Source organism: Callithrix jacchus, chromosome 5 (assembly GCF_049354715.1).
Source record: "Callithrix jacchus isolate 240 chromosome 5, calJac240_pri, whole genome shotgun sequence".
NCBI lineage: Eukaryota > Metazoa > Chordata > Mammalia > Primates > Cebidae > Callithrix > Callithrix jacchus.
This window is the reverse complement of record NC_133506.1, coordinates 70943223-70956429: the sequence shown is the minus strand read 5'-3', so window position 1 is coordinate 70956429 and position 13207 is coordinate 70943223. Positions and strand designations below refer to the sequence as shown.

At 54.6% G+C, this 13207-nt stretch overlaps 1 protein-coding gene across 50 annotated transcripts in view; it reads left to right on the top strand.

Annotated features, from left to right (window-relative positions):
* The window catches only part of HDAC5 (histone deacetylase 5), a 44404-nt gene that overhangs the window by 17353 nt on the left and 13844 nt on the right, over positions 1-13207 (top strand). For 19 of the 50 annotated variants that reach the window (XM_078372613.1, XM_078372603.1, XM_035303029.3 and 16 more), the window contains 7 exons: positions 10968-11227; positions 11324-11495; positions 11603-11717; positions 11999-12129; positions 12278-12424; positions 12524-12636; positions 12979-13110. In XM_078372613.1, coding sequence (XP_078228739.1) covers positions 10968-11227; positions 11324-11495; positions 11603-11717; positions 11999-12129; positions 12278-12424; positions 12524-12636; positions 12979-13110 — 1070 coding nt within the window. Of the gene's footprint in view, positions 1-1071; positions 1252-3008; positions 3059-10967; positions 11228-11323; positions 11496-11602; positions 11718-11998; positions 12130-12277; positions 12425-12523; positions 12637-12978; positions 13111-13207 lie in introns of all 50 variants that reach the window. The other 31 variants (XM_035303030.3, XM_078372617.1, XM_054256984.2 and 28 more) reach the window with 7 other exon arrangements.

Below are 13207 nucleotides of genomic sequence, written 5' to 3'. Positions count from 1 at the left end.
TCCCTGCCACACAGCTGCCAGACAGGAAATCAGATTAACTGTGTCCACACACACAGCTGTAACAGCTGTCAGGTTGGCAGCAGAAATGAGTGCAGGCAGCCTGGGGACACTGTGAGGCAGTGGTTCTCCAACTTTTGGTTGTATCAGAATTACCAAGGAAAGGTATTAAAATGCAGATTCTCAGGCCTTGACACCCCGTCCTCACCACAAAGGTTTGGATTCTCTAGGGCAACCCAGGAACCAATGATTTAAACTCATCTCTCACGTGATTCTGATGGGAATAGACTCAGACCATGCTTTGAGTGAGGGATGAATGGACAGGGGTCACAGGGCCCAGCAGTCAGCCAGTGGATCATCAGCATTCCTGGAAGGCCTTGGTGGGTCTTGGGACTGCTGGGAGAAGGGCCTATGCAGGAGGAGGGAGGCCATCACCCCAGAGAGAGTGAACCCAGCTCCCAGCTGCCTGTCAGTCAGGAGAGAGGATGTTTCCAGCTACCAGGGAGCAGGTGTCTAAACCCCAGTGGAAGGGGATTATGGCAAACAGCCAGCCGGGCAGGGCACCCTGCTGGACACCCAGGGCTGTGCTGTGCCTGATGATGGAGGCAGATCTTCTCTGGAGCCCCTGGCATTCCACCCCAGGTGTGGAGCAAACAGTCCTAGCGACAGCTGCAGACTTTGAATGATTAGTGTACCTTTTACTTGCCAGTAGCTTTGTGCCCAGGTGTATGCCGGAAAATGGCTGGACTGGGAAATGTGAATCTGCTTCTCCAGAGAGCCCGCCCAAGGATCAACCACTAACTCCATCTGCACCAGTGAGAGGTGCTTTGTGCCTTCCACCAGGGCTCTGATCCCTTGAGCTTAATTAAGGTCCTTGAGTCAGTCTGCTTCAAAGTTTCTGGGGGGTTCCCTACACTCGACCGCATTCTCTCTGCATGCCTGGGCTCTGACGTTCTGGGGCCAACCAGGTGCCCTTGTTTAGGTCTCTGGATCCTTAATACAGAGTTCAGCTCCTTGCTGCATCCCTCATTTAGTTTGACACTGGGCCTCAGTGTTTCCCCTTCTGTTTTTTAGTGGGGAGCAGAGAGAGAGCCAGAAGAGCAGGGATTAAGCCCTGGGTCCTCCATCTCCTTTTCGGGTGACCTTGGACAAGTCTCTTCCTTCTCTGGCCTCACTTTCCTTCTCTGAAAACTGGGGGAATTGAGTTGCTGATCTTCAGGCCCTTCCTTCCCTGACACTCTAAGGGTCTCTGAGGTCAGTTTCACGTTGTGTCTGCTTTGTGGGAAGAGGGGCTTAGGGTCTCCCATGTCCTCACCCCAGGAGGATGTGGAATAGAACTGGAGAGCTCTCTCTCCTGCAGTGGGGCTTAGTGAGATTAGAGACTGGGGAAGAATTTTGGACTGCTTGCAGCTGGGGGGGTCCGAGAGCAAGCACCAAAACTTGTGCTCAGCTGTGCTAAGCAATGTTTTTGAGGGACAAAAGGGATCCTACAGCTGTGGCCTGAGCCATAGAGCACAGAGTGGCCCTTCCTGGAGGCAGTGAGGCAGGTGAGATGGCCTGGAAGTTTGGAAGTGGGAGGGAGGCTACTCTCAGAGTTTCCTTCTCTGGCATCGATACGCAGCCCCTGGGTGCACCAGCTTGTGTTGTGTGCCACCCACAGGAAGGCTTTGTTTGTGACAGGACCACAGAGTGACCTTCAGTCTGAAATGAGTGCTAAGACATCCATCCCTCTGGTGGGAGTCTGAGGCTGGCACCCTTAGAATCCAGGTGGTCTGTGAAGTTGGCCCCACTTAAAAGACTTGGGAATTCTAAGTATTTCATTTTATGCACTTTATTTTTTAAATTTTTTTGGGGAGATGGAATCTTGCTTGGTTGCCCAGGCTGGAGTACAGTGGTGCAATCTCAGCTCACTGCAACCTCTGTCTCTGGGTTTAAGTGATTCTCCTGCCTCAGCCTCCCGAGTACATGAGCCACCACACCTGGCTAATTTTTGTATTTTTAGTGGAGACGGGGTTTCACCACGTTGGCCAGGCTGGTCTCCAACTCCTGACCTCAAGTGATCACCTGCCTCGGGCCCCCAAGGGATTACAGGTGTGAGCCACTGCACCTGGCTGATTTTATGCACTTTAGAAATTTCCTGAGATGGCCAGGCATGGTGGGTGGCTCACGCCTATAATCCCAGCACTTTGGGAGGCCAAGGCAGGTGGATCACCTGAGGTCAGGGGTTCAAAACCTGCCTGGTCAACATGGTGAAACTCCGTCTCTACTAAAATACAAAATTAGCTGGGTGTGGTGGTGCACACCTGTAATCCCAGCTAGTTGGGAGGCTGAGGCAGGAGAATCCCTTGAACTTGGGAAGTGGAGGTTGCATTGAGCTGAGACTGCACCATTGCACTCCAGCCTGGGCAACAAGAGTGAAACTCCATCTCAAAAATGAAAAAAAAAAAGGAACATCCTGGGAAGTGGTCCACAGGCTTGACTAGGTTGCCAGAAGAGTTCAGGACACAAAAAATGTCAGGACATTAATAATAGCCCTGCCTGGCACCTCTTGATCTTCCCAGGCCCTGTGCCAGGCTCCTCCGCGTGCATTCTCGAGAGCCTAACTACCCTGGGAGGTGGGTGCTGTTCTGCCTCCTAGTTTACAGATGCCTGCATGGAACACAGGGAGGTGCCCCATACCTTGCCCTATGAAGGGGGAGTGCCTGACTTGAACCCTAGCATCCTCTCACTCCAGAGCCCTTGCTCTTAACCACTATGTGATGTGTGTTCACTTGTGTTACTTAAGGAATTGTGAAAATTGCTAGGTAAGAGTCAGACCCAGCTTGCCTATGTGGAAATAGTATCTGAATTGTGGTAGAACCTGTTGAGCCTAAATTGGCCTCACTAGTCACACAAGAGCACAGAAATAGATCATGGGAAACCGTCCTTGCTGGGGAGGGGTCATCGGTGTCACAGCGTCATGGGCTAAGGGTGTGAAATGCTGTTCTCCGCCTCCTTCCAAACTCCCTCAGGCCAGGACAGGAACAAGAGCCTTTCCTCAATCTCCAAGAGACAGAACAAGGTAATTAGAAGCTGCTGACTCCCCAGCCTGGTGAGGGAGGTCCTAAGGGAGTGGGTACTGGTGGCAGACTCTGCCCTCTAGGGTGGGCCAGTTACCCAGGGCTGTCTCTTAAAAAAAGGGAACCTGGCCAGGCATGGTGGCTTATGCCTGTAATCCCAGCACTTTGGGAGGCCAAGGCGGGCATATAACAAGGTCACGAGATTGGGACCATCCTGGCCAACATGGTGAAACCCTGCCTCTACTAAAAATACAGAAATTAGCTGAGTGTAGTGTCACACACCTGTAGTCTCAGCTACTCGGGAGGCTGAGGCAGGAGAATCGCTTGAACCGGGGAGGCGCAGGTTGCAGTGAGCCACTGCGCTCCAGCCTGAGCGATAGAGCGAGACTCCGTCTCAAAAAAAAAAAAAAAGGAACCTGCCCAAGGTCACACAGTAAGTGAGAGCTGGAGTTGGAACTCAGGTCTCTGGGTAGGAACATTGCTAATCCACATAAAAACTTCTTTTGTGCAGATTTTTAAAAGGTGGCCCTTCTGGGTGAATACGTCCTCATGCCAGTGTGCGTGGCCCAGCAATTGGAGCTTGGGCGAGATTTCAGCCCCAACTCACCTCTTTAGCTGACAGCCCATGTGCAGGATGCAACCTACACAGCCCTATGTGCTGGGCCTGTCAGTGACTCCAGTTTGTTCTCCTTGAGCACAGGAACCAATCTGGCCTCAGGGGCCTCCTGGGGTTCTGAGAAGAGGCTTTGTTTTCTGTCAATACTGGAGACGACTTGGTCAGTGATATTCCTCCCTGAGGGGGCTTTAGCCCAAGGAGAGAAGGGGGCTCAGGAGCAAAGTTGAACACCAGCCCCCATATAACCTCCCCCACCCCCTCCCCCTGTCTCATCCCCTCTTTCTTGTTTTTGAGAACCTCAGCTGTCCCCGGGCTGGCTGACACTGAGCACATAGGATACCCCACATGGGAGCCAGGCTGCACGTGTGTGTGTTGAGCGGGAACCTGCCTTCTACCGGGAGTCAGGACACCTGGGTTCAGATCCCTGTTTTGCTGCTGCTTAGCTGGTAGTATTGTTTGCAGAGCAGCCTAAGAGGCTTGGTTTTCTCGCCTGTGCCATGAGGGTGTTCAAACTTGATCTCCAAGGTCCCTTTCACTCTCTCTTTCTTGTGAAGGCAGCTCCTCAGATCCGGGGAGTGTCTGCACAGGCCTGATTTATGTCCTGTATAGACATTCCAAGAGGCATAATAATGCCCCATGCTGCTGGGCGCGGTGGCTCATGCCTGTAATCCCAGCAATTTGGGAGGCTGAGGCAGATGGATCACAAGGTCAGGCGTTCGAGATCAGCCTGGCCAACATAGTGAAACCTGGTCTCTACTAAAAATACAAAAATTAGCTGGGCATGTTGGCACATGCTTGTAGTCCCAGCTACCCAGGAGGCTGAGGCGGGAGAATCACTTGAACCCAGGAGGTAGAGGTTGCAGTGAGCCAAGATCATGCCACTGCACTCCAGCCTGGTGACAGAGTAAGTCTCCGTCTCAAAAAATAATAATAATAATGCCCCATGCCTTGTCCTGTATGCCCCCTGGGTTCCCTTCTCCTAGCCTTATGGGCTGGTGGCTCCTGGAGCAGGATCTTTTAAAAATTAATTTTATTCTTATTTTTTATTTATTTTAGAGGTGGGTGCTAAGCCGCTTGGGTCTGCCGGGCGGGTCCGCACTGTGCCAGCAGCAACCTCCCCCCAGGGCTTCTCTAGGGGGAACTGAAGGTCCCATTTCCCTGCTGGCCAGGGTTCCTTGTCACAGGGATTCTGAGCTGGAGGTGTTGTCTCTGAGAGAGGGCTTGGAACTGGGCAGCAGCTCGTGGTGTGTTCAGAGCAGGAGGGAGGCCTGGCCTTGCTCTTGGGAAGCTAGATGTTTTTTATTGTGAACTCTTGTTCCCAAGGCACTGCTAAAACCTGCCCCTCATGGCCCAGAGCCACTTGTCTGCTTGGAGGCAGTGTCTCTTTGCCTGGACACCCTTTTTTGTAGACCAAGGCTGTGCTGGCAGTAGTCTCAGGGGTTGTGCCATGAGCACCTACATCATCTTCCCCAGAGGGGTAGGCTCTCCCTCAAGTTGCCTGAAGAATCTGCCGCAGAAGCCCCCACTGGACTAATGGGGTTCCTGAAGAGGAGGCAGGCCCAACAGGATGGGAAGGAAGTGTCACTCAGGTGGTGCGCTGCCCATGGCCACTTGTGCCTGTGAGCTGGGCAGGGCAGCTCCTGAGCCAGAGCTTTGCTATTTTCCCGTCTCTGGCATAGCTAGAAACACACAGCCCCGCCTACCCAGCCACCCAGGCTAGGACTTTCCATGGAGGCAGGGCGGTCGGCCCTGCAGAAAACCAGAGGACAGGATGGTGCTGCTGCTTGTTCCTGAGGCCACCACTCCCAGGAGGAGGAAGGCTCTTAGTCCTAGGAAAGAGGAAAGTATAGAGCCAGGTGTGGGGGCCCAGGGCTTTTCCCCAGTCTTGCCTCCAACCTCCACAGGAGGTGGCTCTGTTAGGGGCCTGCTCTTGATTCCCATCAGAGGGAATGACCCAGTGCCTTGTCCTCCTCTGTGACCTTTCCCTGGCCTTTTGTTTCCTTTTTTTTTGAGACACGGTTTCACTCTTGTTGCCCAGGCTGGAGTGCAATGGTATAATCTCGGCTCAATGCAACCTCTGCCTCCTGGGTTTAAGTGAGTCTTCTGCTTCAGCCTCCCAAGTAGCTGGAATTACAGGCATGTACTACCATGCCTGGCTAATTTTTTTTTTTTTTTGGAGACGGAGTTTCGCTCTTGTTACCCAGGCTGAAGTGCAATGGCACGATCTCAGCTCATGGCAGCTCCGCCTCCTGGGTTCAGGCAATTCTGCCTCAGCCTCCCGAGTAGCTGGGACTACAGGTGCGTGCCACCATGCCCAGCTAATTTTTTGTATTTTTAGTAGAGACGGGGTTTCACCATGTTGACCAGGATGGTCTCGATCTCTTGACCTCGTGATCCACCCACCTTGGCCTTCCAAAGTGCTGGGATTACAGGCGTGAGCCACTGTGCCCGGCCCAATTTTGTATTTTTATTAGAGATGGAGTTTCTCCATGTTGGTCATGTTGGTCTCGAACTCCCAACCTCAGGTGATCCGCCAGCCTCAGCCTTCCAAAGTACTGGGATTACAGGCGTGAGCCACCGCACCCGCCCCCAACCAGCCTTTCAGTGGGGCTCTTTGCTAGCTAGAGCTCCTGACCTATCCTCTTAGGAAACATTGTCCCTTTGGCTGCCCTCTTTTTTTTTTTCTTGAGATGGAGTCTCGCTCTGTCACCCAGGCTAGAGTGCAGTGGCATGGTCTAGGCTTACTGCAACCTCCACCTCCCAGGTTCAAGCAATTCTCCCTGCCTCAGCCTCCTGAATAGCTGAGATTGCAAGTACCCGCTGCCATGCCCAGTTAATTTTTGTATTTTTTAGTGATTACAAGTGCTCGATACCACACCCGGCTTTTTTTTTTTTTTTTTTGAGATGGAGTCTTGCTCTGTCACCAGGCTGGAGTGCAGTGGCTCAATCTCAGATCACTGCAACCTCTGCCTCCTGGGTTCAAACAAGTCTCCTGCCTCTACGTCCAGCTAATTTTTATACTTTTAGTAGAGACGGAGTTTCACTATATTGGCCAGGGTGGTCTCGATCTCCTGACCTAGTAATCCGCCCGCCTTGGCCTTCCAAAGTGCTGGGATTACAGGTGTTGAGCCACCGCGCTGGGCCAATTTTTATATTTTTTGGTAGAGATGGGGTTTTGCCTTCTTGGCCAAACTGGTCTTGAACTCCTACCTCAGGTGATCCTCCTGGCTCAGCCTCCCAAAGTGCTGGGATTACAGGCGTGAGCCACCACGCCTGGCCCATCTACCCTCTTCTTTTCCCAGAGGGTCTCCAGCCACCTTTGGTCCACCAGGAGGTGGCCAAGAGCCTCTTCCTATCATGACACACCCAGTTCCCCTTCCAGGTGCTTGGTGCTGATGGCAGCTGCTGCCACCTGCTCTGCTCATGCTGGGCTGGCAGAGGAGACAGATCGTTGAGAGAGTGCAAGCCTAGCCAAGCTCCAGGGTCTGTGCCTTGCAGATCTACTCATGGGGCTCCATGCCCCTCCTTTCCTTGATTTAGGCCGAGCAGCCATGGCCCCTTCAACTTTGGGTGGACAGGTTGCCACCTGGCAAACCCCCAGGGTGCTGCATGCCACCCAGGCCCTGCAAAGTAATATTCTGGAGTCGCCTGTGCTTCCAATTCACATAGGAACAAGGCTGCATGGCAGAGCCCTCTGCCCACCCTGCCACCTGCATACCAATAGGGCTGTGGCTCCCACTGTAGCTCCAGGCCTGACATCGCTGCGGCTGCAGTGGCAGTGACAGTCTGGTGGGAGATTCCCCTTCCTGAGCCCATGTGCTCTCTGCAGGGCTCCTACAAGGGAAGCCAGTACTGCTGGCAGCAGTTCCAGCCTGAGGCAGGGTTATCTGCTGGGAGCTGGGAGTGCTTGGACCCCTGCCCTTCCCTGGGCGGGCGGGCTGGCATCCGGCTCCTGCAACCCTGCTGTTGCCGGGAGCAGCAGGTTGAAGCCCGTCCACTGCTTGGCTTAGTGATCAGAATTCCACGGGCCAAGCCAGCCTTGCCTAAGAACAGATAATCGTCCGGCCAGCTCAGGGCCTTGCTGAGTACTTCACGGGCTGGGGAGTCCTGAGCTGGCTGCCATTTCCTTGCCACCATCGTGGACCGTGGCTGGCTACCTCCAGGAAGGCCTTCTGCAGTTTCCAAGGACCCTTCCTCCTGGTGCTGGGGCAGGACATGGGTTGGGAAGGAGGGTGAGTGAGTATGTGTAACCCCACCCTCTGGCCACATCTGGCCACTTCTGCACATGTGGCTCTGGCCTTGTGGCCACAGAGTCGTCAGTATGGCTGGCGGGCAAACCACAGAGGAATGTTCCCAATCATGCTTAGGGGAGAAGAGGCTGGCTGGTGGGGACTGCGACATCGCACAGACATCGTGCTTAGCCTTTACTGTCTCCCACCCCACCCTACCTGCAGGGGGTTCCAGAGGTCATACTCCAGGCGTGCTGCATGCCACCCAGGCCCTGCAAAGTAATATTCTGGAGTCGCCTGTGCTTCCAATTCGCATAGGAACAAGGCTGCATGGCAGAGCCCTCTGCCCACCCTGCCACCTGCATACCAATAGGGCTGTGGCTCCAACTGTAGCTCCAGGCCTGACATCGCTGCGGCTGCAGTGGCATGCCGGCGGCATGGCCTTGGCCTCCAGCAGGTCTTGCTCCTGCTTTGGTGACACTCATTCAGTGCTAGGTTCTCTGGAGAGATATCCAGATCCACCTACACAGGTGTGGGGGCCTCTCTTAGCCCACCCTTTGCCACCTCCCACCTCCCACTTTCCTCTCTTCTCTGAAAAATTTTCAGCCGGTGCGATGGGCTATAATCCCAGCACTTTGGGAGGCCGAGGCACGTGGATCACCTATGGTCAGGAGTTCAAGACCAGCCTCACCAACATGGTGAAACCCTGCTTCTACTAAAAATACAGAAATTAGCTGGGCCTGGGGGTGCACATCTATAATCCCAGCCACTTGGGAGTCTGAGGCAGGAGAATCGCTTAAACCCAGGCCGTGGAGGTTGTAGTAAGACTCTCAGAAAAAAAACCAACTTGTTTTTTTTCTCTCTCTCCTCTTAATGCTGGGGGGTGGCCTGGAGAGAGGCCAGCTCATGAAGGCAGAAGCACTCGTAGCCAGAATATTGGAGTCCTTTCTGCCCAGCCCTGGGCCGGAGTGGGCCACTTTGCCACAGGAGGGCCTTCTCAGCCCCTCGTGACCTCCCTGGGCTGTATCCAGGAGAGTGAGGGCTTTCTTTGGAGAAAGAAGTAGAAGAGAAACAGGAATGGGTTGGCCCTGCCTCTCTCACTTCCGCCTTCCGAGGCAGTGAGGTATCCTGCCTTCCCCTTCCTGGCTGGAGGCTTTGTGGGGCATGGGCTGGGCTTGGGGCTCCCTGCTGGTGTGGTGTTTGCCCAGTTGTCTTGACAACCACAGGGCAGTGGTGGGGAGTGACATGCAGTGACCAGAAGACCTTGTGTAGGGACAAAGAGGTGGAGACCCGGCCTTCCCATAAGCCCATTGGAACCTCGTGCACTCCCTGAGCCGCTCGGTCCATTGTCCACGTGGGGCCTGGATCCAAGGTCTGGGAACCCAGCAGGCCCTCCCTCCACTGCCTTTCCCTCCCTGGCAGTCTCCCCAGACGGTCCTCCCTAGGACGAGAGTTCTGAGATCTCTGCCGAAGCTCCCACCCTCTCCCTGCCCTTACCCTTCTTCCTGTCTGATTCCCTTTCCTTTCCTGTCTCCTCCTCCCACCTCCTCCCTGCTGCCCGCCCGCCCATCCTCTCATTCCCCCTCCCCCCAGGCACAGCTGCTGTTTGGCTCACTCTATATATAGTGGCATTTTCAGGGTAATTACAATAAAACTGTTGAAAGGAGATAATCCAGCAAAGGAAGCGAGTCTGACTCCCAGCTCCCTCCTGTCTTGGGCTTGGTGCAGCCCTGCACTCCCTTTCCCCAAGGCCTTCTGTTCCCACCCCACCCCCATTCCCACAGCCTCTCCCTCCTGCCCCAGACAGGGATGAGGCCCCAGAATGGGACAGAGAAAAGGAATATCCAGAAGGTCTCCACCAGCCTCTCCTAAAGTTACCAAGGGCCCCATCAGTTCTAGAACCAACCTCTGTGCCTCAGTTTCTCTTCTAGTATGAGGCTTTGCATGGAGCATGGTGTTGAGAAATGGGAGTGGGCACAGGACAGTGGTTAAAAGCTTAGGATTTGCACTCACATTCTGGTTCTTTGATTGCCTGGCTGTGTTTGGTTGCTACTTAAACTTCTCTAAACCTCAGTTTCCTCATCAGGAAAATGGGGTGATAATAGTACCCAAGTTCTACCTGACCATGACATTTAAATGAGTCATTCTTATAAAATGCCCAGAGGTGTGTTGATTATCAATGACAATATTATGTGTTGAAGGCTGGGCAGTGGCTCACATCTATACTCCTAGCACTTTGGGAGGCTGAGGTGGGAGGATCACTTGAGCCTAGGGGTTAAAGGCCAGCCTGGGCAACATAGTGAGACCCTGTCTCTACTAAAGATTTAAAAATTAGCCTGGTGCATTGGCGTGCTCCTGTAGTCCCAGCTACTTGGAAAGCTGAGGCAGGAGAGTTGCTTGAGGTCGAGGCTATCGTGAGCCATGATCATGCCATTGCATTCCAGCCTGGGTGACACAGCAAGACCTTGTCTCTAATATATATGTAGGTAGATAGACACACACACACACACATATATAAAATGTGTTTAGTACTCAAAATCTGTCAGGTACAGCTTCATGCTTATGCATATTTTCTTTTTGTTTGAGATAGTCTTGCTCTGTTGCCCGGGCTGGAGTGCAGCTGCAGATCTTGGCTCACTGCAGCCTCCGCCTCCCAGGGTATAAAGTGATTCTCCTGCCTCAGTGACCTGGGTAGCTGGGATTACAGGTGTGCACCATCACGCTCAGCTAATTTTTGTATTTTTAGAAGAGGGGGTTTCACCATGTTGGCCAGGCTGGTCTCCAACTCCTGGCCTCAAGTGATCCACCTGCCTCAGCTTTCCAAAGTGCTGGAATTACAGGTGTGAGCCACCACACTCGGCCCATATTTTCCTATTGAATTTCATGGCTTTAGCCTCATTTAATTAAGGCCAAATGTTGCATCCATGGAGCAGAGGGATTTGACTTCCCCTCTATCTCTGTTCTCTTTGGGTCTCCTAGAATCCTACCCAGTAGCCTTTGGGCCCCAGGCATGGCTGCAGTCTGGGGCTGGGTCCGCTAACTCCTTCCTGTCTCTTCTGCCCGCAGTGGAGGTGAAGCCGGTGCTGCCAGGAGCCATGCCCAGCTCCATGGGGGGTGGGGGTGGAGGCAGCCACAGCCCTGTGGAGCTACGGGGGGCTCTGGTGGGCTCTGTGGACCCCACACTGCGGGAGCAGCAACTGCAGCAGGAGCTCCTGGCGCTCAAGCAGCAGCAGCAGCTGCAGAAGCAGCTCCTGTTCGCTGAGTTCCAGAAACAGCATGACCACCTGACAAGGCAGCATGAGGTCCAGCTGCAGAAGCACCTCAAGGTGAGCGAGGGGGGTCTGGGGGGCCGCCCTGACCTCTGACCCCCGACCCCTGCCAGGGCCTGGCTCACTCCTGCCTCCCTCCCCATGCCCCTGTAGCAGCAGCAGGAGATGCTGGCAGCCAAACAGCAGCAGGAGATGCTGGCAGCCAAGCGGCAGCAGGAGCTGGAGCAGCAGCGGCAGCGGGAGCAGCAGCGGCAGGAAGAGCTGGAAAAGCAGCGGCTGGAGCAACAGCTGCTTATCCTGCGGAACAAGGAGAAGAGCAAAGAGAGTAAGGCGTGGCCTCCTGGGACCTCCTGAGGCCCCGCCCGTGACACCTGCCCCTGCCGTGGGGGGTCTGGCCCCAAGCAGCCAGGTCAGTTGTGCCCTGTCCTGCAGGTGCCATCGCCAGCACCGAGGTAAAGCTGAGGCTCCAGGAATTCCTCTTGTCGAAGTCAAAGGAGCCCACACCAGGCGGCCTCAACCATTCCCTCCCACAGCACCCCAAATGCTGGTAATGGCCCTGGGCAGGCATGGGTGGGCAGAGGTGAGCCGCTCAGGGGCTGCCTGGCTACAGGATGGCAAGGGGCTTCTGCCCGGTGCCCATATACGGGCCCTGCAATCTCTCCTTGGAGATAGGATGCCCCCATCCCCGTTTATTTCCTCATTCCTTCCCCAAATCCATGTCCTCTTCCTGTATACAAAGGATTTTTCATAAGTGGAGATTGCCAGGTGGCAGGTCCAGCAGGCTGGGTGGTGACCTCGATCTGCTTTCATCCTCAACCCCACCTCCAGGGGAGCCCACCATGCTTCTTTGGACCAGAGTTCCCCTCCCCAGAGTGGCCCCCCTGGGACGCCTCCCTCCTACAAACTGCCTTTGCCTGGGCCCTACGACAGTCGAGACGACTTCCCCCTCCGCAAAACAGGTAAGTGAGTCCCCAACCTGGCATCCCAGAATATGGCTCCTGGGAGGCAGGGGTGAGCTTTGTGACAGGGTCAGCCCTGACCACAGTGGACTGGGCTGCAGGTATGTGCTCTCTTCATGTATCTGAACCTCGGTTACCTTCTCTCCAGCCTCTGAACCCAACTTGAAAGTTCGTTCAAGGCTAAAACAGAAGGTGGCAGAGCGGAGAAGCAGTCCCCTCCTGCGTCGCAAGGATGGGACTGTTATTAGCACCTTTAAGAAGAGAGCTGTTGAGATCACAGGTGCTGGGCCTGGGGGTAAGGGTTGCTCTCCTGTTACCTTTTCTGAGGGTCTGGGAATCAGCGGGGCAGGGGCTAGTTCAGAGCAGGCCCAGGTGACAGCCACTTCTCCTATAGCGTCGTCCGTGTGTAACAGCGCACCAGGCTCCGGCCCCAGCTCTCCTAACAGCTCCCACAGCACCATCGCTGAGAATGGCTTTACTGGCTCAGTCCCCAACATCCCTACCGAGGTACAGGCCTGGTTGAGGGCTGGTTGGGGTGGGACAGAGCTGTTCTCCCTCCCTTGGAAGGCAGAGTACAGCATCTTCCAGTCTGTCTGGCTGAGTGCCCACCAGAGACCTCTCTGCCCACATGAATAGGCTGGAGAGTCCTTGCTTGGAATTAATTGCCTTGAAGGGGGATTTGTCCCACAGGACTGTGAAGATCTCTGATGGCTCAGTCTCCCTCAGTGGGAGCTCAGGGTAGAGGGAACTGGGCACCATTTAGAGACTTTGGCTTTGGCCCCGGGTTGCCCTCCCTTGTCGCCTCCTCTTTGCTCACTCTCATACCTGTCTCTTCTGACTGCTTCCCAGATGCTCCCCCAGCACCGAGCCCTCCCTCTGGACAGCTCCCCCAACCAGTTCAGCCTCTACACATCTCCCTCTCTGCCTAACATCTCCCTAGGGCTGCAGGCCACGGTCACTGTCACCAACTCGCACCTCACCGTAAGTACAGGGCACATACCCTATCCTCCCTCCGGTGTTGAGGTCAGAGGTCCTGGATGCCCCCAGCTGGGGCTTTTGCTCTTCCAAAGCCGTAAGG